At 35.6% G+C, this 22,676-nt stretch overlaps 1 protein-coding gene across 9 annotated transcripts in view; it reads left to right on the top strand.

Moving 5' to 3' along the window:
* The window catches only part of GPATCH2 (G-patch domain containing 2), a 131,971-nt gene that overhangs the window by 38,988 nt on the left and 70,307 nt on the right, over positions 1-22,676 (top strand). Inside the window, exons 6-7 of one of the 9 annotated variants that reach the window (XR_003257254.1) lie at positions 13,221-13,326; positions 15,330-15,415. The exons of 3 other annotated variants lie outside the window; for them this stretch is intronic. Coding sequence is in view for 5 of the 6 variants with exons in the window: in XM_026088845.1 (XP_025944630.1) it covers positions 21,647-21,676 (30 nt within the window). In the remaining variant the exon portion in view is untranslated. Of the gene's footprint in view, positions 1-9,373; positions 9,419-13,220; positions 13,327-15,249; positions 15,745-16,165; positions 16,187-21,646; positions 22,233-22,676 lie in introns of those variants that run through there. 5 more of the 9 variants (XM_026088845.1, XM_026088849.1, XM_026088846.1 and 2 more) reach the window with 5 other exon arrangements.

Below are 22,676 nucleotides of genomic sequence, written 5' to 3'. Positions count from 1 at the left end.
TGCACTTGAACATGGAAAGCTTCAGTCTGACTACCTTGCTGCTTTTAGTTGTGGTGATGTATTCAGAAGATGTGGGACCTTGAAGTAGGTCCTTAATCATTTAGTGCAATTTTAGTGCTAGATTAATAGGTATGAAACTACAAATTAAGTTGGCTCCATTATATCTTTAATCTGCCAGTTTACCATACTGTGATGGAGAGAGTAGTTTTTTATTGTTTTTTTTTTTTCCCCTCATAGAGAGCCTTCACTAGAACGCTGGCAAAATCCTTCGAGATTATTGGAGACAGTTGATGCTCTGTTTCTTATTGGTTCTTTGAGAGAGGGTGGTGATCTTCCATCAGTTAATGTTCATGGTTTTTTTAACATGTTCAGATAGTCTGTATTTCTTTCCCAGAAATTAATGAATTTCTTTTGGATATGTTTCTTCTGCAGTCCTTTCTTTAAACTAGTAAGGCAAAGAAGCCTGATCCCAATATAATAGGAATGGGTACATTGCACTGTGAAGGACCTGTTTGAATCAATAGCTCTCAGTACTCATTTTTGCTAACTATATTGTTAGGGTGCTAAATGTGATAATGAGGCCATTCAATTTTCAGTTATGCCTTTGTTGCTGCATACAGTAGAAGCAGAAGTAGTATTCTGAAAGGAGATTAATTCTTGCCTTTTGTGCATAGAAATCTTTAGGGAACAGGTGGAGGTTTAGACAGTTTGCTTTGGAAGCTAAATAATATCCTTGAGGTATTGTCCAGTATGCTGTCTGTGGCTTTCAAAGTGTGTTACAAGCACAATTAGTTCTTGTGCCTTCAGAAGAATAAAACAGGATCTCTTGCCCTCCTTAACCTAAAGGGACACAGAAAATTGCCTTGAGATTCAGGTACACCTCGTGTCCCCTTTATTTTACTCTGTCTTGCTGTAGAAACTGAAAGTGGCCAACTATGCTGTCAGTGTACACATAGCCCAGAGGTCTCAAATGGCCTTGACTTCTGCAAAACAGATTATTCCAGTAGGGTGACAGTAGGCTGTTAGGAGAGCTAATCAAATCAGACGCAAGCCCAAATATAATACCAGTTATTCGAAACTCTGCTGGCATCAGACTAATTAAACATAAACACCTAAAGCGTTCATTTATTTCTTTATCAAAATTATCAGACTGGAGAAGTGCCCACAGCTGGAGAGAGGTGGGACTTTTTGATTTCACTTAACCTTTCTAGTCTAACTAAGAGGATTTGTCTTGGTAGCCCCCTCTCTGAGGGGAGGTCATTGAAACCATTAATGATCTATCTTTTGGCAAAATGCCTGGCACAAATTCTCACAGAGCAGGGTTTTGGTTTGGTTTGGTTTTTTGAGCTTTCCTCAACACATCTTTTAAGTCCACGTGTTCTGAGGAAGCTGGTGGTGCTTGTCTAGATCTGTAGGTCATTTTTAAAATTCTAGAGGTGCTGTGTCTTTTATTCAAGTGATTAAAAAGCTGAGTGCTCTCACCCAGGTGTTGTGTGGCTTGGCAAAACCAGATTGCATATTGTTGCTTTACTTGAGCAGCAGCACCTACAGACTGAAGAACTTGCCTGTGAAGAACAATTTGAGAAAGCCTGGCAAACCACAGGCACTTTAACACTTTTCTCCCAAAACTAATAATCCAAAACTGGAATCCACATTCATTTTCACAGTGCCAATTCCACCTGGTCAAAAATCCCCTGAGAGTTTGACAGGGTTTCACCTACTGTGCAGCAATTTCTGTTTTAAAACTGGCAATAAACGAGGCTAGTTAAAAGACAGTTTTCTTTTGGCAGGCATTAACATGTGTTTCTATCATATGCAGTAGGATGTTAGGCTGTGGAAGGCTGAGATTATGGAGAACTGCACTGAGATTGTCCCAGTGATGTAGGGTTTGGGGGTTTTTTTGTTTGTGTGTTTTTTAATATGTTTAACCTCTTCCTAGTGGAGCAAGCTGAACCAAGAACTTTGCTGAATTATACCTGGCCATTGTCTGTCATCTCTTTATCTTTTTCTTGCTGAATTTGAGTGTAAGAGGAATAGATGTTGCTGTTAATGATTTCTGCAAAGAACAGACATGGGATTTTAGTATTAGTTCTTGTAGTGATTTCTTTCTTGTAGCACTACCGTTGATTTGGTTTTACTTTCCATTTCCTTGGCATTCCTTATCTTGTGTAAACTATTAGATAAGTTGCTTGTATTTGCCTCTCTCAAATTCTTCACTAAGAAGATCTGAAGTCTGAATAGCTAGTGATGTTCTCTTCAAGTATTAATCAAGTAACTGGTTCATTCTCCATATTTTGGATGTCTATGAACTCCGTGTGTAATTTTGCTGAAGTTTCGGAGGGACTTGCTTTTGGATTTGTGGGCTGGAAAAATGAGTGCACTCTGAAAGCACTCTTAAGATTTTCTGAAGTACTTGATCATCTGGGTGCATATCTTTACCTTGTTAGATTTCACATAGCTGACTCTCAACCTCTTTAAAATGGATGTTCAAGATGGTTTTTTTTCAAAAAAAAAAAAAAAACTTCGCATTTTGACTATAAATAAAATCCAGTTAGCAAATACAATTCTTCTTGACCATTACCACTAAAGAACTCTGGTTTCTTAAGGACTACTTCTTTCTGTTGCCACTTTACCAAATCCGTTAGCTGCAGTAACCTGAACTCCTCCTTCCCCTTTCTTCTGACTTCACTCTTTTTTCTGTTCCCGATGATAACCACAGTTCCCTTTCATGTCTCTTAAATCTGCACGCGTGTACCGTTCTCATGTCGACTTACTAACTGCAAGTTTGAAAAAGAGGCAGCATATGATGTGGATTGTTCCAAGCTCCATGTGTGAACTGGCAAGCCAGCAAGATAACAAGTATCTGCTGAGTTCATACTGATGTCTCCCCTGAGTGAGAGTACTGATTTGCATGTGTTGCTCATTGTAACAAATGGAAACGTATTTTGGAGACATCTCTGCTTTCAGTGTTGTTCGAAACTTGCTAATGGGTATAAAAACTAGTGAGGGAGTCGTAGAAGGTTTGAAAGTTGCAGGCGATTACACAACTCTCCTCCTTCTTAGAAAACCACGCTAAGAAATTATGCTTTGAAAGCACAAATAGGACAATGACTTTGCATGGAACAAACAGTACAGTAGCAAAACTGTCTCAACAGAAAGCAAGCTCTGGGATAGCATAAAAGATTTGGTATTAAATAAATATATGTAAATTTATGAAGTACTACGGTCCCATGACAAACTTGCTACTCGTCTGCTCTTAAAGGCTGGCAAGTTTCCTGCTTAGGGGTATGTAGCTTTGCTCTTGTTTTATATACTTAGATGTTTACAGTAGAACAAAGAGAAACTAGGGAAAATAGGGGGAGGAAGAGTTATGCTGAAAAGCATTATTTTTCATTTGTCTCCTGCTAAGGTTACTTATGTAAACTATTTGCTTCAATAAAATGCCTTAGAGAAAGTAAGTTAGAGCTGAAAAATAAGTATGTAACCATGTACAAAACATTTCTTGTACAGAAGCATCTCTTGTGTGCCTGGATAACAACTATATCTACATGTATGTAGCTTACCAATCATATTTTAAGAAAGCAGTCCAAATTAACCACTTGCTTTCTAACAAGAGGAAGGTAAATAAATTTCCAAGTACAATGGTTAGCTTTTCAAAAAGCTAAGTTCTCTCTTCAGTGTAAAAAAAAAAAAAAAAAAATCTATCCAGTTTTAGTAAATATGCTCACTGTACCTAATGTGATGATATCAATATAGTCACTGCTGTGAAAATGATAGATGATAAGATGCAATCTCAGGCTTTATAGAGGGAAAATAGTCTCTCTTGAGACTGTAATCTAGATTCACAGAGGCTAAATTCCATCCATTCCATCCAGTCTGAGCCTGGCATTTTGTGTTAGTTAGATATTTCTGAGCATTTAAAGCTAATAAAATCCAAGGAACAGGGATTTGGTGGAATTTGGACTTTAAATCTGGGTTTGCATGTCTATGTCCAACAGCTAATACGACCTTCCCTTCCATTTTGGTAGGAATACAAGAAGAAAATACACAGCAAGTAGCAAAGGATTTGGGTATATGTTTTTTACTTCTTTTACATTTTTGTTATTGTACTATAGGACCAGCTTCTCAGCACTGTTTTTTGATTTTTTTTTTTTTCTATCCACACACACACAGTAAAGTTCTTGATCCAGTGTTTCTGCTTTTAAGCTATTGATTTGTGGTAGTTTGAATTTACTGAGAAGGATTTGAGTAGCATCTTGAAAAAGAGCGATACTGGAATACTGACAGAAGAACCTTGAAATTGAATTACAGCTTTAATATTCAAACTGGGGCATATATTGTTATTTGTATTATATGTAAAATGACTTTTATAGATGAAATTTAAAATCGGTGACGCAGAATGGGGTTTATAGTGCATGTGCTTTAAGAAGAGCAAGGGAAGAGCTTTGATGTAGAGCACATAGGAGAAAGATGCATATTTATTAAATAAAGTAATTTTAAAATACTAAAATGTTAAAGGAAAAGATTGTTGTTGCTGATGTATTATTCGGATCATATTCTCTCTGTTGCCAGAAACAGATGCAAAATACTTCTCTAAACTTAAGTATTTTAGCAAATAAGTATTATTCAGATTTACTGGGAACAATTAAAATCATGAAATACTTACCCTGGAAAACAATGCAAACAGCCTTGTCAAGTCTTAATGCTTGAGGCTTTCATTTCTGCTAGTCTGATGCTGTGTAGTGTGGTGTCAATATCTTCTGCATTTCTACTGAGGTACTTCCCAGCCCTGGCATTGTGTCTCAATTGCCAGACTCAGCCATTTAACCCTCTCCCTGCCTGGTTTAGGCATATCGGTTCCAGAAACCACACAAAATCTATAGTCTTCCTAAGGAATCAGAGGAGGTATGCATGCTAGCACTGTTAAGTATTCAAAGAAGCCTTCCATGAAGTACCAGCTCATGGGCAGCAGTGTCCATCCATGGTCTGCTTCCTAGCATGTAACCCACTGCATAGAGGGGCTCATTACATGACCTAGACCATTAGACTTCATATATTCAGTAACAATGTTAAGAGTTCTGTGTAGTCCAAATAGGAGCTAAAGGTAGTCTGCTTTATCACTTGGTTTTAGACAAAAAAACACCGAACAGAAACCCTGTTCTCTCTTGCATCAAGCCTGCACTGGACTACCACTTAGTATTGCTCTTTGGAGGCTGCTGTGGAAGAGGAAATGCAAGAAAGGCTTTGGGACAGTGAAAGCAATAAAAGGCACCTGGTGTATCCTGAGATCTGTTTACTGGACTCTGATTTTCCACAAAAACACTTCTTCGCATTTTATCCTAGTGTCAGAGAAGCAATAATGACCTTCATATTTAAGTTATTAAACCTTTTTCCAATAGAAATAGTCAACTCTTATTTTGAGACTGCTGTTTTCAGGATTACAGAAGCCTTGATATTAATGATTTAGGGTTTTTTTCCTAGTAGACTTGCATTCAGATTTGACTAAGGGAGAGAGCTCTTTTTTTGTGGATTTTTTTTTAATGATCATCACTTATTTTACCAGCATTATTTGTACAGTTTTTGGAGTTAGTTTCAATAAATTTATTTATCACAATAAACCTAACACAAAGCTGAGTACACACTGCCATTGAAGAATGGTAACAGCAGAGACTGAAAACCAGTAACAGACCTTGTTTAACAATGCATCAGTCTGCACTTACCAAACAGAGCACTACAGCTGCTTAGGAGCTCTTGGGGTCTGAGCTGCCAAAGATGAACTCAAGGTAGTCATCCTAGCAGTAGGGTTTTAAATAAATAGCAGGGGATCAAGCACTATAACTGGCAGCCAGAAACAGTGTGCTGGTCTTTGAAATGGAAGATTCGTAATACTTTGATAATGTCCTTGGCAGCTGAACAGAAAACATCAGGTCTTCCCCCACCACCAGCACCAATATAAAGTACAGCAAAAACTTTGATGCAGGCTAGGTGTGTAGGCAGAGAGAGAAGTCCAGATTTGAAGATAGTGCACTTGCATTCAGTATACTGTTGACATTCTGTACCCTGTGACTGTTTACAGCTGATGTTGTATGTTGTCTGGGAGGTGACTCTGTCTGAAAGACTGAAGCAGGAAATAGTCATTTGCAACAACATCACTATTTTAAAGGAAAAATATCAAATGAACTTTTCCATTATGATTTGAGTGGATTATGTCATGTATTGCTAGAATCCAATTTAATTCATAGGTCCGGGGGAGGAAGGTGATGGGTGTAAGAAACAGAGTCAGGTAGTCAAGCCTACAAAACTCTTGGCTTTTGGATATGCTGACTGAACCAAAAATAAATAAATAAAGCCCAACTTCCAAAGCAAGCTCCCTTCCAGTCATGCTGAGAAGATCCTTCCACTTTTGTCAGTATATTCTTTACTTTGTAAGACTCTTTACATAGTAAGACTGAATCCATATTCTACAAGTTTTCAGTGATCTGGTTATAAATGATTTTTGAAACATATTCATGTCACTAAAACAATGCAGTCATGTGATAAACATTCATCTTAATTGTTTAATCCTCTGTTCAACCTAAAATGTCAAATGACAAATTTTTTAAAAGGACTATAATGATATATTAAGTAGACTTCATTCTCACTATCATGTTACCAGATAGGTTTGCTGGGCAGATTACAGCAATTTGGAAAAACTTCACTAGTGTGAAAATACTGGGAGAGTTTATAATGTATTTAGTGGTTTCCACGTCCCAGTTGAGTTTAGAGGTAATTCTTAGGAAACCTTTGTGTTTTTATTATACAAAAAAATTTCCTGGGAGCAGTTTCTGAGTTTACATATGTAGATTATAGTTTCAGGTAGGTGGTTAGCTCTTAGAAATTACCACATGGCTGGTCACTATTCACAGAGAACGGAGAGGAAGCGAAAGGAGGTAAGCTTCCTCACTCTTAGTAAGAAAMCAGCTGCTGAATTCTATTTTGAGTGACTTAAAAATTACTCTCAGTTCTAATGTTCTCTTACAATATTTATGAGTAAAACAATAATCAGTCTTTTATTGTTCATCACAAATTTAGCATAACATCACAGTGAATGAATAGTCAGCCTTATTAGCAGTAATTTTTTATGATCCAAGCTGCAGTCCAGTTTCAAATTACTGAGAATTTAAAGATGAAATCTTTTACAGAAGCTGCAAAAACTTTGATTATATGCTAGGGCATAGCAAATAGGGCAAACACAAAGATCAGTAGTCCTGCCAAGAAAAATTTCAGTCTATACAAGTGGTATGTAATAGAGGTGACATCTTCTTTCTAAGATAAGCARTTATAACTTTATAAGTGTAAGATTAATAATTTCATTGTTGAAGTAATCTCTCAGGGGTTTGTTTGTTTGTTTGGGGGTTTTTTGAATAGCTTCTCTGCCTTTATCACAATTGCCTTCAGTGACAAAAACACAAAATGAGAATCCAAAAAAAAAAAAAATTTTTTAATTAATGTTTTCTTAACTTGAGATCCTTTTGAGATTGTCCCAGCTTGGCTGCTGCTTCTCCTCTAATTACTTTTTGGATGCATAGTTAATAGAATCCAAAAATAAAGAAATATAATACATAATGGCTTTTATGAATGGTTTCGTACCAAGCTTTTCTTTTTGGACTTGCTAAGGGTATATTGTACTGACATATAGAAGGAGACTGATCTCACACTAGTTATGTTTAAAAAGCTGTCATTTTTCCTCTCTGTGGCATATTTGAGCTGTGTTCTTATGCCAATGTTAAAATTTGAAATTGAGATTGTTGATTTTAGATTCATGTATTTTTACTGAAAATTTATTATGCTTAATACGTCTAAGAGATTATGAAACTAGGAAAGCTGTCCAGGTAGTTTTGAAGTAGCAAGGGGAGAATGTGTGGGAGCAGTATTAAGAAACAAATTGGGGGGACTTCACTTAAGACTTTTAGAGCTGTTCTTTCCTTTCTTCCTCTTCCTCCTGATATTCATTTTGCTTGAAATTGCCTAGGTACAAAAGCAGTCTGAACTTCATGACAGTAGCAAGTAGGTGGAGCCTGGATTGCAAAATAGACATAAACTTAGTGAATTCTGATCACTTTTCTATCCTGTACTTTGACTGAACTAATGTTAATAGAATTCATTTCAGTGTATTCCTATTTTTAACCAGTACATTTTTCAAAGTTTATTTTTTATCATGCACTACTTTCACCTGAGCTTTGCTTACCATCTTATCTGTCAGAAATACCCAACAAGCAAACCCTTCTGATTTGTATGTGCTAAGTACATAGATTTACTGCTGCAGTTTGAACATTTTTAAATTAAAATACATTGCTCATTCCAAATGTATTGATTTACACATCTGTGTCAATATTAAGTGCAGCAAGTTTTCCAATAAATTAAAAAGATCTGGCATGGCAGGTTACATTTAGTGTATTGGTTTAACTTTATATTTCTGCATGTTACCTGTATGGGTATTCTTGTTCTCTCATCTTTTATTCTCAAGCACTGTTACAAATATATTAAATGTTCCCTAAATGACAAAGATGAAGCCAGTTACACTACATATTCATGCAAAGCTGCAACCATTCAAATGTGATCCAACTTGTTTTCTTCCTGAGTTTTCAGCTCTTGACAGGAGTTTAAAAATATGCAAATTCTGCTTATGTTAGTTTTCTCTATACCTAAAAAGTCATAAAAACAGGCTTCAGATCTCTTAAGCTTAATGGTAACGTAATAGTAATGACTTCTCAAAATGATTGATTTTGCTGTAAATGTCCAAGTATAATTTTATAGTTCTATCCTGTCTTTTGGGGGAGATGCTAATGAAACCATCTCTTCCATCCACTTATCATCATCAGCTAGTTGCTTGTGCAACAGCTGGTTGTTTTTAGAGTATATGTACAAGAGCTACCAATGAAAATACTCTTATCCCATCCCTCTCTTCTGTTCTTCTGCATCTGAAGGTTAAACTGTCTTTCATTTATCTTAAGTACACAAGAAGCATGTAGCAGTTGATGCACTGTAGGACATTCTCTAACTTACTGTGTGGAAACACGTATGTGCGTATATCTAGTTGTATCTGCTCAGCCTATTCTTCTGAATGCTGACCTGAAGAGCAGATGAGATCTAAAAATGGGTGTAACATTTGGTAGTTGAAGCATCTGTCTGCTGCAGGTGAACTAAATACTGTTGCATGACCATTTGCTGAGAAATAAGTTAAAGGATTCAAGCTTTTTTTTTTTTCCCCCCCCTCTCTGTAATCATAGACTTCATAGATCATGCTTAGTTAGCTCATGTAAATTTTTCCAAATGCCAGGTAAATCCATCTGGGGACTGACCAGTTCCCCAAAACTGTGTTGTATTTTTTTAGATGTTTTCATGCCGGTTGCTGGAACTCTAGAAGTCATCAAGAGATTCTCTTCTCTAATGAAGGATACAGGGACTTCTTCCTCTGCTGAAAAAGAAACTGGCAGTCATTCTTGTTTCACTTTCAAAAGTTAACATTCTAGACTATTCTGGTCTGGCTAGTGTACATCTATTGATATTAAACATGCATGTTATTTGGGTTTTAAAACTAAATATCTGTTTTAATATTGTACTGATTTTTAATTGGAGTCCTTGCAGCAAGTTGAAAGAACAGAAGATTATGGTAGCAGTTTTTTGTTTAAATGGAAATAGTGTATTAAAGAAAGGAAAAAAGGAAAACTGTAGAAACACAAAGATAAAAATCTTCATTTGAATGGTGTTTAGCAAGGAAGTTATAGAGAAACTTCTGGAAATTGGATATTCAGTTTCCACATGGATGTGACTTCTTGTTAGTGATTGCCAGAGCCTCGTAGCATCCGAACATTTAATAATGCCATGACTTTTGTGCTATTTATTCTGTATCCTTGGTGAAGAACTAGTTATTCCCAGAGTTTCTTCATTTCTGTGTAGCCAATACAGCTCAGAGACAAAGGAAGCTGTTGAAATTTGTCTTGAAATGACATTATTTTGAACTTCTCTTACCTTGGACATTTTTATGAATGAATTGAAATACATAACTGGAATTGGATAACCTGTTTTGTGGAGGTATATTCTATGGTTCTGGTGCCTCTGTCTTACTAGTATAGTAAATGTTTTTTCCATTATCGTTCCATTATGATTCTCTAGTGGAAAGCTATTTTTTTTCTGGTTGTTTTAACTGGGTATGATGTGGAAACGAGATGCGCTCTCATTCTGTTGGTCCGCTTTCCCTCTCTCCCTCTCCCTGCCGCCTTCCAATAACTTTGGAAACTCCTAGTTAATTTGACAGTTCTACTTAAATTTGACAGTCGTACAGATATAAAAGATTATTAAATACCTAAAGTTTCTTGAAAACAAATACCCAGGCTGAGGAGAGAAACCTAAAGCTAGTAACTYCCCTGAGGAAGGGCTGTCGCGTACACTCAGTTAAGTTACTAGTGTGAGAGAAACCCCCATGGGAGTGACCTTGTAAATGCTTCAATATTCGATCAGTGTTTGTGCCTTCTTTAGACCTCAAAGTCAGTTAAATGTCGGGTATAAAGCCATAAGAAGCCAGGTGGAGTTGCTCATTTTCTTTCCTCTTTCTCTTATCTCTATCTAGAATGCATCATGAATAGGTAGAAATAATTAGAATAAAAATTTTAAAAGCACTAGACCTGCTGGTTTGCTATTACATGCTGGCAAGTTCAACTATGCTTAGTAATTAGTATCCCCTGTTTTCCATAGTTATTTTGACAGTTATTTCCATTTCAGTTCATTATACATGAAGCTTTTGCCTATAGAAGTCATACTGAAATCTTCCTTTTCTGGGTGTGATTAGACCTATGGCTGTAGTGACCTCTAAGTCTTATTTTAGTTTTTGGCTGAATGTTCTAAAAATGTTTTGTTCTCCTGTTTTAATAATGTTTAAGGTTAAGTTTCCCTAAGGTACTGATAAAAGATAATGCCAAGAAGATTCTTGGCAAATTTTCAAGAAGTGCAGGTCTCCCGAGTTTCAAGAATGATGGGTCAAGGAGGAAGCAAACATGTTCCTGGTAGCCCAGGTTGAGAATTGGTGCTCTATATCAGTTTTAGTCAGCTGAAGCCTTTAACATAAAAGATAGTATACTAACTCCTTGAATTTGGACTGTATATGAAATACAGTTGTTTACATCTGTCAGATCTAATAAGTATTAAATAAAATGAAATAATAATGCCGATTTTCATACCATCTTTTGTGTATCTCACTGGGAATTTTTGATTGCTGGAAATGAGAAGGAATGGAATTGTTGAATTTCTATTTCCATTATATTATATCGCCTGCCATCCTTGATGTTTATTTGGAACTAAATAAGCAAACTGAATATTCTGATGCCAGTAAGTTTTTTCCTTTAATTTACATAGAAACAGAATTCATGGTTCAGACTTACTGATCCTGGAGGGAAAAAAAAAAGCATGTTATAGCTGTTAGGTTCTGTAGGAATTTAATACTTTTGCTAGAAAAAATTATTTTTCATTATTCAAAATTAATGGCGTTCGGAGGATTAAAAGTGTTCATGTTTCAGAAAAGAACTTAACACAGTGTGTCCTGTGGATTTGCCATATTTATTGGTAGTGTTATCTTCCTCTGTAAGAAATGCAAATAATTAATGTATGGATATTACATCATCACAGCTTGTTTATAAGCCTTATTCAGCCAGATTGGCTATGTCTCTTATCTGATATTAAAGAAATTGTATATCTATGAATCTAGACAATAGGAGGAAACTGTTTGCTTATGCTTTTGCATACTGCTGTTCCTGTGGAATTGTTATTTTCACATATTTAATCTTTATTTTTGAGGAAATTAGAGAAGGATAATTGTAGCCTGTGGTAAAAGCTGATAGTAGCCTGATCGTTGTTATCTTGTAATAATAATTATTCTAGCTCTGCCCACCCCCTTTTTTTGTGTGTGTTTGTTTGTTTGTTTTTTAACATCACTAGAGCCTTTAAAAAGATATGTTGCAATGTTATTTCTTATGAGTCAAAAGCCAGTGCTTTTTTGTGCGGACTGCTACATTTAACTGAGAATGTTTGTGGTTTTATCTAGTTCATTGAAATAGTTCTTGGTTATATAAGCAAAAAAATACTTTGATAATTTATTGGTTTTCCTTCATGGCATTTGGATAATTGAGGTTGAAATGTGTTGTCAAGTTAATATCACATCATACTATTGCCTTAGTGGACTCCACTTCAATGTTGTATTTAGTACTTGGCCTGGTTTTGTGATTGGCTGAAAGGGTAATATGTATACCTGTCTTTTCCTGGACGTGATCAGATTTATAATACTGTATTCTGTACAGTACATTCCTTCCCCATCTGAGTTTTTTTTTTCAGACTTTGTAGCAAAAAAACAGAAAAGCGATTCTAGCTGTATACTCAGTCATCTGCTTAATCCTTATCCCCTTCGCATTGTCAATACCCATCTAATTCCACTTTAACAACAGTAATTGGCTGATGGAGTAGCAGATATAGATTTGTTTTCCTGATGACTCCTTGACTTTTTTCCTCTGATAATACTAATAGAATTCCAAATCCTTACTGGTGTGATCATGTCATGAGTAGGTCAACAGTCGTGTCAAGGTCCTATTGCAAACTTCATAGCCAACATCTTAATTTAGACTTAGCTATCTTTTTCTCTTGTTTGTGCAATTGTAAGCAATTCTTTCTAGTATCGCACTCATTCCATTATAACACAATTCTTTTAATGCAAAGGGAGGCAGTTCTGCATGTGAATTTTTTGCTGAATTGTTGGTCACAGATTCAGTAAGCCTCTCTCCAGATGTGTGTGTTGCATTATCTGAATTATGTTTGGAGCTTGAAGGAAACAAAATACTGCTTGTTTGCTAAGATTTTCAAAGTTATTTCAGTCTTTCAGTTGATGAGAATTAAAGTAGATGTTTCAGATTTCTAAGTGAAGCATACCTGAAAATGGAGATACACGGTCTCTGGGGTGGCTGAGTTATCCAATCATTTCCTGCTACTGGAAGAAAAAGGCATGCCTCCTTGCCTGGTGCCTTCTTTAACTCCATCTTAGATCTTTTCTCCTTTTCCCACCTGCTTCAGACAGTATGCTTCCTGCTCTACCCCTTGCCATAGCTCTGGGTTGTAAGACCTATTTCTGAGCTGCCTCAATTCACCAAAACAGAAAAAAATATCAGTTTTGTTTCCATATTAGCTTTCTGATCTTTCAGTGAACTGGAAGTGGTGTGGGGGAGCTCTGAAATATCAGCTCTGACAGAAACATGAAGCTGGCGGCAGGATGGAAAGGGTGAAGTGGGACAGCCCCTCTCAGCAATAGTAAGTGATTTAGACTGTCCTGCTGCATCTGTTGGTGGGATTTTGCCTTTAGGCAAAGTGATGCAAGTTAGTTATATAAGTTAGAATGGACAGCTATGAATTTGTGCTGTTCTTCCAAAACCCATTTGGTTTTGGTGGGCTAATGATAGTCTTTCTCCTCCCCATACACCTTGCTTTGTCTTTTCTGTTACCTGAAGCTTCACGTTTATTTTTGGCACCAGTGTATATCCAGTCTGGGAATAGAAAGTATGCCTTATTGCCTTCCATGGGCCTGAAGCAACTTTGGAGATGTTTTTGGTATTGACTTGAGTAAGAACAGGGTAGACTACGTATGCCCAAGGTTTCAGAAAAACCCATAACAGCTAATTAAACACCTTTTGTTTTTTAAACCACGTCAGATTTAATTGAGTAGTGAAGAGCTAGTTTTGGCAGAGACTTCATCTCACTTAGTATTTTGACTAACTGAATACCACTCAATATTGAAAGGGTGCATGCAGTCTCTTGATAAAAAGATTTATGCACTTGACCAAGTGCTTAAATTTCACAGGGAAACATTTAAATTCAAATACTTTGGTAGTCCTACATCAGAAGCAATGCCTGTCTTGGAAATTACCACTGTGAAATCAACCAAAAATGTTAAGCAGCCAGAGCCTGTAGCACGGCTTACTGCCCTATCAAAGCTTCCTCCTCTTACGCTTTGCCCAAAACCTTCACTTCCTGGAAGTTGTGCACCAATTACAGTGAAGTCAACCATTGTTAGCACTTCTAATGTATTAGTCTGTCTAATGTATTAGTTTGTCCTCTTAAAGGTGCTGCACGAGTGTTAGATGGGGAGGGGGGGCAAAATGGAGCATTTTGGTGTTTGACAGAGAAGTTATCTTCAATATTAGGGGTTTTGGTGCCAAACCACGCAAGTATTTGACTTCCACTTTGAAATACAGCTAGGTCTCAAAGCGATTGTGCTCTCTGAGAATATGACCCAATATCTGAAATGTGCTTACAGAAGTGTTCTTTTAGTTTAACAACCGACCAATTGGTTTGCTATAAGTAAAAACGCATACTACTTATTTATTGAAGTCTTGATTATAGTGATTTGCTGCTTCCAGAAATAGAAGCATAGAAAGCATAATATAGTAATCTATCCTTGTTTACATGTTTTAACTTTTCCCCCTTTTCTCTATCTGAAGCAAAAAATAGCAGTTTAGGATGTTAATCTCTACTTCTAGAACTACGAACTGTCTAAATATCTAAGCTCACAAGAACGACAATATTATGTTATGCTAAATTCTTATATTAAAATATTTTTATTTGATAATGTTGTATGTTAATACACTAATACATGGAACTTCTAAGTTTTTTTTGTCTAAGCACTTAAAAGTATGTATATTCATATTCATTGGACCAGTAAGGTAATTCTTGTAACCAGTATAAGTTTAGTTTTAATAGATCATTGCTATTTTAGGCAAACGTTGCATTTCTCAGGTAGCTATGCACATGCAGTGTATAATAGCTATTATATACTAAATATACTCACTGTACACAGGAGCATTATCTACTGGTTTGGAGGGAGTGGCTGAACTCTGTTCCCTGTTTGAGAAGTATTTGTTTTAAATACTCTTTTAGTTGAAATATTCTGTTGTTCTGTTACTCACACATATTACTGACTTCTACATTTATAATGTCTGACAACCTAGGTAATAATTTAGACTATGAATATGGTAACTAATGATGAACAAAAGTAGCCTGAAATTACTTTCATTATTAACCTGAAACTCAAAACAATCTTTTCCAAAGAACAGAAATCTGGATGCAAGACTGTGGTACAGTTTTAATATTAAAAAAAAAAAAATGTTACTAGCTTTTTTCACCATCAGCACACTAATCTTCAGTCTCATTTTTTCCTCTTCTTGACTATTTTGTCAGAAAGACTGAAATACATAGTGGTTATCTCCTGAACTGAAAACTCAGATTTCAGATAATGTCTTACTTCATTTCACCATGAGAACGGTTAAGTAATGGAACACATTGCCTGGAGAAGTTGTCCATTTTCTCTCCATCCTTGGCAGTTTTCGAGACTTGACTGGATAAAGCCCTGAGTTAACCCGCTGACCTCGGAGCTGAATGTGCTTGGAGCAGGAGGTTGGACTAGAGACTTCCTGAGATCCCTTCCAAACTGAATTATCCAGTGATCCCATCCTACGATCCTGTTGATATTGGGAAGAATCATATTATAGCTCTTTAATTAACTTTTCTTTCTAATATACATTCCAACTCACTTGTTGGATTAATTTTATCCAACCACTTGTTGGAAAAATGAGGAAAAAGTAATTGGGATCCAAAAAAGTGACCAAAAAAAAAAAAGAATTTTAAGTGCATATGTATATTTCTTTTGTACAAGAAAGTCAGCAAATGAAATGAGGGGAAGATTAAAAAGAATAAATATTTTTAAAGTTTAGCCTTTTTTATTATAAAATGAAAATCTTTCTATCAAGATGTTCCATGAAATATTTTAAAATAGGCATGAGGTCCTTTAAAAAGCAATTATGAAATATTGTTTCAAATTATAAAATGAGTTAGACTTTTTCAGTTAATAATGTCAATATTAAAAAAATTTTTTATCCACCATGATTCATCTGAACTTATTTACTTATGTCATTCATTAGGTAAATGTTTGTTTGTTTTTTCCTTACATAAGATTAGATTTTTCTTGTGGTTGGGCTTGTTGACTTTTGGATTCTATTTCCATCTTTTTGAAGGTGGAATGGATTAAGTGAGCAGTGTGGCCTTTGTTTCAGTAGAGAATTTGAAACCATCTTTTGTCTTAATCTTCTCTTACCAGCACCTTGAAGATTAACAATTTATCCAGTGTCTTAAGGTGAAGTTAAATGGAACAGCTGAGCTGGCTTAACAGCTTACAGCCCCTAAAGGGGGAGGAGGTAAGAGAGGGTCCACACTCTCAATTGATTCTGCTCCTTTCCACCAGTTAGAATAGTTAAGTATTTCTCTGAACTTACTCAACTTGATACTGTACAGTTGCTCCCCTCTGCTCCCCACCCCAGCATTTTCAAAGTTGAATCAGCTCACTAAATCCAATAAATGTCATAGCTGATGAAAGGTGTCAAGCAATATGAGAGACATAGGAAGAGAGGGATTAATAAAACCCTTTCCCTCTCCAATTGCAGCATGCTGTTAAGTTAGCACAAGCAGTGCTGTATTTTTTTTTTTTTTTTTCCCAGAGCAAAAGGTTGGGGGGCTAGCTTATTCTAGAGAAGCCTGATGTTGAAAGAAAGCTAGCCAAAACATTGGCAGAATTAATTTTAGTCATTTTAATTGGAGGAGTTTATCTGTCACTTCTAACATGTTCCCAATGTGGAATTTTTGTTCCTAGTAGACTTGTGTCATATACTTGTACTTAGTTTCTATTGTTTTCTTGAAGTAATAGGTACTTTCCAAACATAAAAAGCACAGTCCCTGCCACAAGGAACTAAAAACAGACATACAAAGGAAATTGATTGAAGTAGTGTAGAAGGTATTTGACTGTCTACTGGTAGATAAGAATAAGCTGATTTTTTAAATTAACTTGCCAATATAAATTAGCTGGATTTTCAATGGGCAGCATGGCAGATGGGGGTCTTCCAACGAGAATTAACTGAAGGAAGGGTGGAAGCTATACAAGTGAGTTCATGAAAAACGTTCTGTGTGCAAGGCACTGGAAGAAGTCAAAGAACTGCTAATGCTTAGAAGCATTTTAAAAAAAAACGCAGAGTCTGGTCTCAGTGACAAGAGAGGAGGAGGTGACATGGAACAAAATAGGGGGAAATACATATGGGCATGGAAGATGATGGATCTAATCAAGATGATGATTAGATGATGTGATAGTGGTGGTGGAGTTCAAAGAATCCTATTATCTTTGAATCTGAAACCTGAACCTTTGCCTAAGATCTGAACAGCAGAGAAGAAGGAAGATTGAGACCTCAGTATCACTGCTAGTCAGGGTCATAGGGTCACTGAGAGTTTCTGGAAATGAAAAAAAGGAACAGTTTTGAGGACTAAGTTAATACTAACTTATGCTAAGATATCTGGGGTGAGGTTTCAGGAAGAGTTGAAGTCTAGGTTAACATGAAAGGTAACAAATGGAAGATAGGCGCATTTGACAGCCATCAACATAACAATGTCCAGTGCCACAGAACCTCAACTGCCTCTCGGTATGTTAGGGTGCAGATCAAAACCTCCTCTGTGGAGCTAGCTTGACTTCAGCCCTATAAAGTGCTTTGAGTTGTTGTTACAGGAGGACATGCTCCAACTGATTCTACTGCAACCAGAATTAGCTGAGACATTGTTTAGAGAGATATCTGAGTACTTTGGAATTGCTTCCCATTTCAGTCAGGCAGAGCTCAAGTCTGATATTTTGAGCACACCAGAAGATTTAGCATTTCTCCAAAGATTTCTGCAAAGGAGAAAATGTTCAGGGAGAATGGGTGTTTAGAGCTCTCTGTCATATTGAAGTCCAAATTCTCAAAAGTTGTGCATAGCCATTCTTAATTAATTTGACTGGAGATGGTGACTAGCAGCTATTAAGGACCTGGTTCTGGAGAAGTTGTATCATGGGGTCCAACTCTTTAAGAATTAAATTTTTAAGCACTTAAGCACTTGTGTAGACAGTGAAGCTTTAAGAGAGTGAGTCAGAGCACTTTTAATGTTAAATCTCCATTTCTTTGTTTTTATATATATAATATATATATATAAACATATAAAATATATAATACACAGCGAGACTCCTAGATTGGGCACCCATGTTCTGTGTTTTCCCCTCCCTTCTCCTGTCACCATTTTACCCCTAAGTGTCTTTGTTGGTAGAGGTCCTACCTACTGTATGCAGATACTTTGGATAATGATCTAAAATACAATCCATACGTGTTTAAAACAATACCGTTTTTTTCTTATTAAGATACTGGCTTGACTAAAACAGTTTAATTTTGTATTGACTTTCAGTTATTGTATTAAAAGAAATCTAAGTATCTGTAAAGTTGAGTCTTTATCAAGTGAGTTAAGGAGTTCACTTTGCTTGCTTACTTGAGCCTGAATTCTGTATTTTCTTCAGAAATTTCTTATTGTATTTTCAGTCTGTTACAATTTTTTTTTCCAAGCCTAATTTTTATGGTGGTATAATTAACAGACAGAGTAGTTTGATGCAAAAAAGGACATCTACTTGTTTTGACACTTAGAATTAATTATGAAATAAAAGACAGATTTGTGCTCGGGCTAGAATTAGCCTACCAGTTCAAAATGTAAGCAGTCACCTTGGAATCGTGTAACAAAAAGTGACACCCCTTCTTTTACTATAGGCTAAATATATCTTGTGAATTTTAGTTAGATAAATCATCTGTCTGTCAGTTCTATCAGTTATTCTGTTTAATTAATTTGGAAAATAGCTGTTGTTTTCCTTTGACAGGCACACAGTCCATGTTTGTTAAATACTTTAAAAAGCATAAACATTTTTTTTTAAGTGGTTAAGATTATTATCAGAGAGGTTGTTCATTCTTACTAGAAAAAAGGTGACATTCAGCATATCATTGGTAGCCAACTTTAAATGAAGTAAAGTTTCAAAAGAATATCTATAATACAGTTTTCAACTCCTTTAATTAGTTTTTGCATGGAATACCTTACACAAAGTGCTGCCATCGTATTTTGCTCTTGTTCATTGCATGTGAACACAATTTGAGTGCTTTTAATGCAACTTTCCTTATTTTATGACAACAAAGACTCCTCCAAATATCTCATGCTGGTTAAAACAGAAAAACATTGTGATAGTGGGTTAATCTTGAGTGCACAAAGAACTACTGGAGGGTAAGAGGAGGACATCTGCTGGATAAGCTTTCAATATGATGAAAATGATAACAAACCTACAACTGGTGCAAAAAACAACAGATAATCGTTTACAGTATTTGATTAAAAAACAATGTATATCTTTTTTTTTAATTTGTTTATTGATGGGAGGGAATAGCCCTACATTTCATAAGCAGACAAAGAGGGAACAAGTTGAAGAAAACTGACCATTTGAAGCTCCCACAATTTGTAATAGCAACAGTCACCATTTTAAGTTTTTAGGCCTACATGTTCTGGGTGGGTTATTTTTATGATGGATTGTCATTGTGATGGACGATCCCTTACTGCCTTCTTTATGTATTTGTCAGCGTAATCGTAGTTGTAGTAGTTTTTAAGCTTTTGTAGTAAGAATTCTTGAAGATCAGTAGTTATGAATCATCTTGGAGTTTTGCATAACTAATAGTTTTTTTTACTACAATGAAGGAAAGGAATTAAGATGTTAAAAAAAATCACTCTTAGAAATGTGTAAATCATTTTTTGCTGAATAACATGGGGCATAGACAGTCCTTGTCCATTTTCTAATTTCCAGTGTAATTCAAATTCTGATGCAAATTGGACCTTTTCTTAAGAGACTTTTTTTAAAGATTTAGGAAAAACTTTATTGATATTGCTTTCAGAAAAGGGTTTAGTAATTGTAAAGATGATTGGCAGTTAAAATAGGTACAAAAATGTGATATTTTCACCATAAACATTTTTGTCAGCTCACAAAATACTGTAAATTTCAGACACCTATGCAACTTGCTGCTGAATTAATCGCAGTGGAGCCACTGGAAGGTGGCTGTGGATTATTTTTTCAAACATAGAAAAACTACAAGTAAATGTAGCTGACTGCTACCAAGAAGACTATTCATATATTTTTGTACTTGAATGTTTCGTACGTGCACAATACATCATACCTCCAGAGCTCCATTCGAATATTAACTACTCCTATGGGATACACAAGCATTTAAATAAGACTAGAAGTTTTACGTTAGCATATATCCAGTATTGTTTAAGAAGTTGCATGTTTAACAAAAATTCTGTGCGTGCAGTTTCTAAACGTAAAACCAGATTGTCATCTCCCCTTCTTTTAAAAGTCCCTGGTCTCAGTTCTGTGCACAAACCATTTAATAACGCTTCCATTCAGCAACATTTTATTTATCACCAACACTGGTGAATTTTTATTTGGACTCATAATGGATACAAGTGTGTGCATATACTTTTGATAAAACAAAGGAGGATGGGGCTTTCAGTGTCAACTGCAGGAGTGAAATGAATGTAGAATGATATCAGTTTCTTGCTCATTAAATCCAAAAGCACCTGCTGTATTATTATTTGGCTATAAACCAAAAAAGGGATGGTTTTGTTAAAACTTTGGGAGGAGGGAAGGAAAATTATTTAATGACATTTATACAGCTTTCTGGAAGTTACTGGAACTAAAGTAGTTGGTGATGTAATGTATGAAGTCAAACAGTATTTTGCTGTGCTGGAGAAAACTAATGGAAACATTCACTTGGGGTAAGACAAATGGTATTAAATGAGAAAACACACCATGAATTGCAAATGGAGCTGAGTTAATTTGTTGCTACAGTAGTGTTGCCCTACTGTTAAATGAAGGCTGTGTAATTATCTTGCTGGCAGAGATAATGTCAAAACCTCATTTCTCCTTACATGCCTCATTTTTACATGAGGGCTAATTGAGCTGCAAGGTGACAACTGATTATATATGGCTATCATCAGGTCCTCTTGCTCAATTTGCAAATAATGTTATCTTTTTTAAGTGATGATTTTTATCACATGTCAAATTAAGGGATTAAAAAAACTTTTAAAATCTCTTTTAGTAATTTGTAACATTACATTTGTGTCACTTTTATTTATATTTTTCAGCATTTAATAATTCTTCCTTTAAGATTCTTGACATCCATTCACTTGCCATCCCTTCATTTAAAGCACATGAAAAGACCTGTACGAATCATTTTGCTTCATGCCTTTTGAACGTTATGAATGAAAGGGCACTTCATAATCCAGAATATTTTATTTTCTTTAACTTTTCTGTAGAGTTTCTTGTTTGTTGGAAACACGGAATACTTTTTGTTACTGAATATTTAATTTAACAAACATCTCGATTTAAAGGATTACCCTTTTGATCTTGTATGGATGTTTTTAAATGACTTAGTTTAATTGTGGGATTTTTAGTTACTTATTAAAAAAACTAGGGATAGATTAGCACTTCATTCCTTAAAATGGTTAGTAGTGGTCTTAATCTTTGCTCCATTCCCTTTTCACCAGAAAAATGATAGAGGGGGGGACAGGAAACTCTCTTTTTACACGTTGGCTCCTTGAGTGCCAAAGGGCTGTTTCAGTTTTTCAGTGCAGAGTTAAAGGCCTAGGGATGGCCAACACCATCTGGCCTGCCACTTTTTCTTCACCTACCTTTTCTCTGCTTTGCCCTTAGGTGCCATGTGGTCTCTTTCCAAGTTCCTGAAGTTTCTTGAATCCAGATACAGTCATAAAAAGTAAAAAAGAAACAGGGTTTTTTTGCATTCAACTAGAGTAAAGGGACAACCTGGATTTCCCTGTTCAAAATCAAATAAGTGAGCAATGTAGGAATTGTGGTGGTGCTCTTGGGGCTGAAGGTGGGTGAACTATTTCATTATCTTGCCCAAAGGGCTGAGTTACAGAAGCAGTATGTGAGGAAAAGCCTTAAGAACATATTCGGAGCAAGCAAAGCTTTGTTTTCAAAATCCAGCACTAATCCTGAAAAATACTGTTTTCATAACTCTTCAAAAATTCTTCTGTTATTTGGGGATGCTATTCATGAAATATATGCAATATATTTGACAAAGAATTGATTTTAAAAGCATCTCAGTTTGACTATATTTTCTTATTGAAAATACTACTTGTACTTTAGTGGAACCTGGAAAGTTTGATACCCGTATAATGTCTGTCAGAGTATACAGATGCTTACCAAGGCTTTGGTTGTAGTCTGAATGGTATTTTATAATGGCATTTTAAATAAGAAAATAATTTTAATTGTAAAATTAAAAAATACTCAGCCAACCTGTGTTGGATTAAATATACTTAAAAAATAAAACATAACTTTAAATTGCTTGAAGTGTCATTTTTTCAGTTTTTAATTCAGTGATTTCATTTCATCTAAATGATTCCTGTACATTTTTTTGGATTAACTTCTTCCTAGTTTTAATGATATCTGAGACCCTCTTGTTTGATAAAACCCTATTTTTATTCAGGCTTCAAAGCAAATGTACGCTTTCTTTCACAGATTTTTTTATTAAACTTAAATGTATATTTTTAAGTTTATGTTTATGTAGATTTATTTCTACATCAATTACACATAATAAAATTTAGTCCTGATTTGGGCTTTTAAACAAGTGAAACGATGAAAACAGTCTCCTATTTCACCCTGTACTAGGGAATATTTATCAATATAAGGCTTTGCTGTGGTATGAAAAGCCTGAAAGATG

Source organism: Apteryx rowi, unplaced genomic scaffold (genome assembly GCF_003343035.1).
Source record: "Apteryx rowi isolate R43461 unplaced genomic scaffold, aptRow1 scaffold_79, whole genome shotgun sequence".
Classification (NCBI taxonomy): Eukaryota; Metazoa; Chordata; class Aves; order Apterygiformes; family Apterygidae; genus Apteryx; species Apteryx rowi.
The sequence above is the reverse complement of the archived record's forward strand: the minus strand, read 5'-3'. Positions and strand labels throughout refer to the sequence as shown.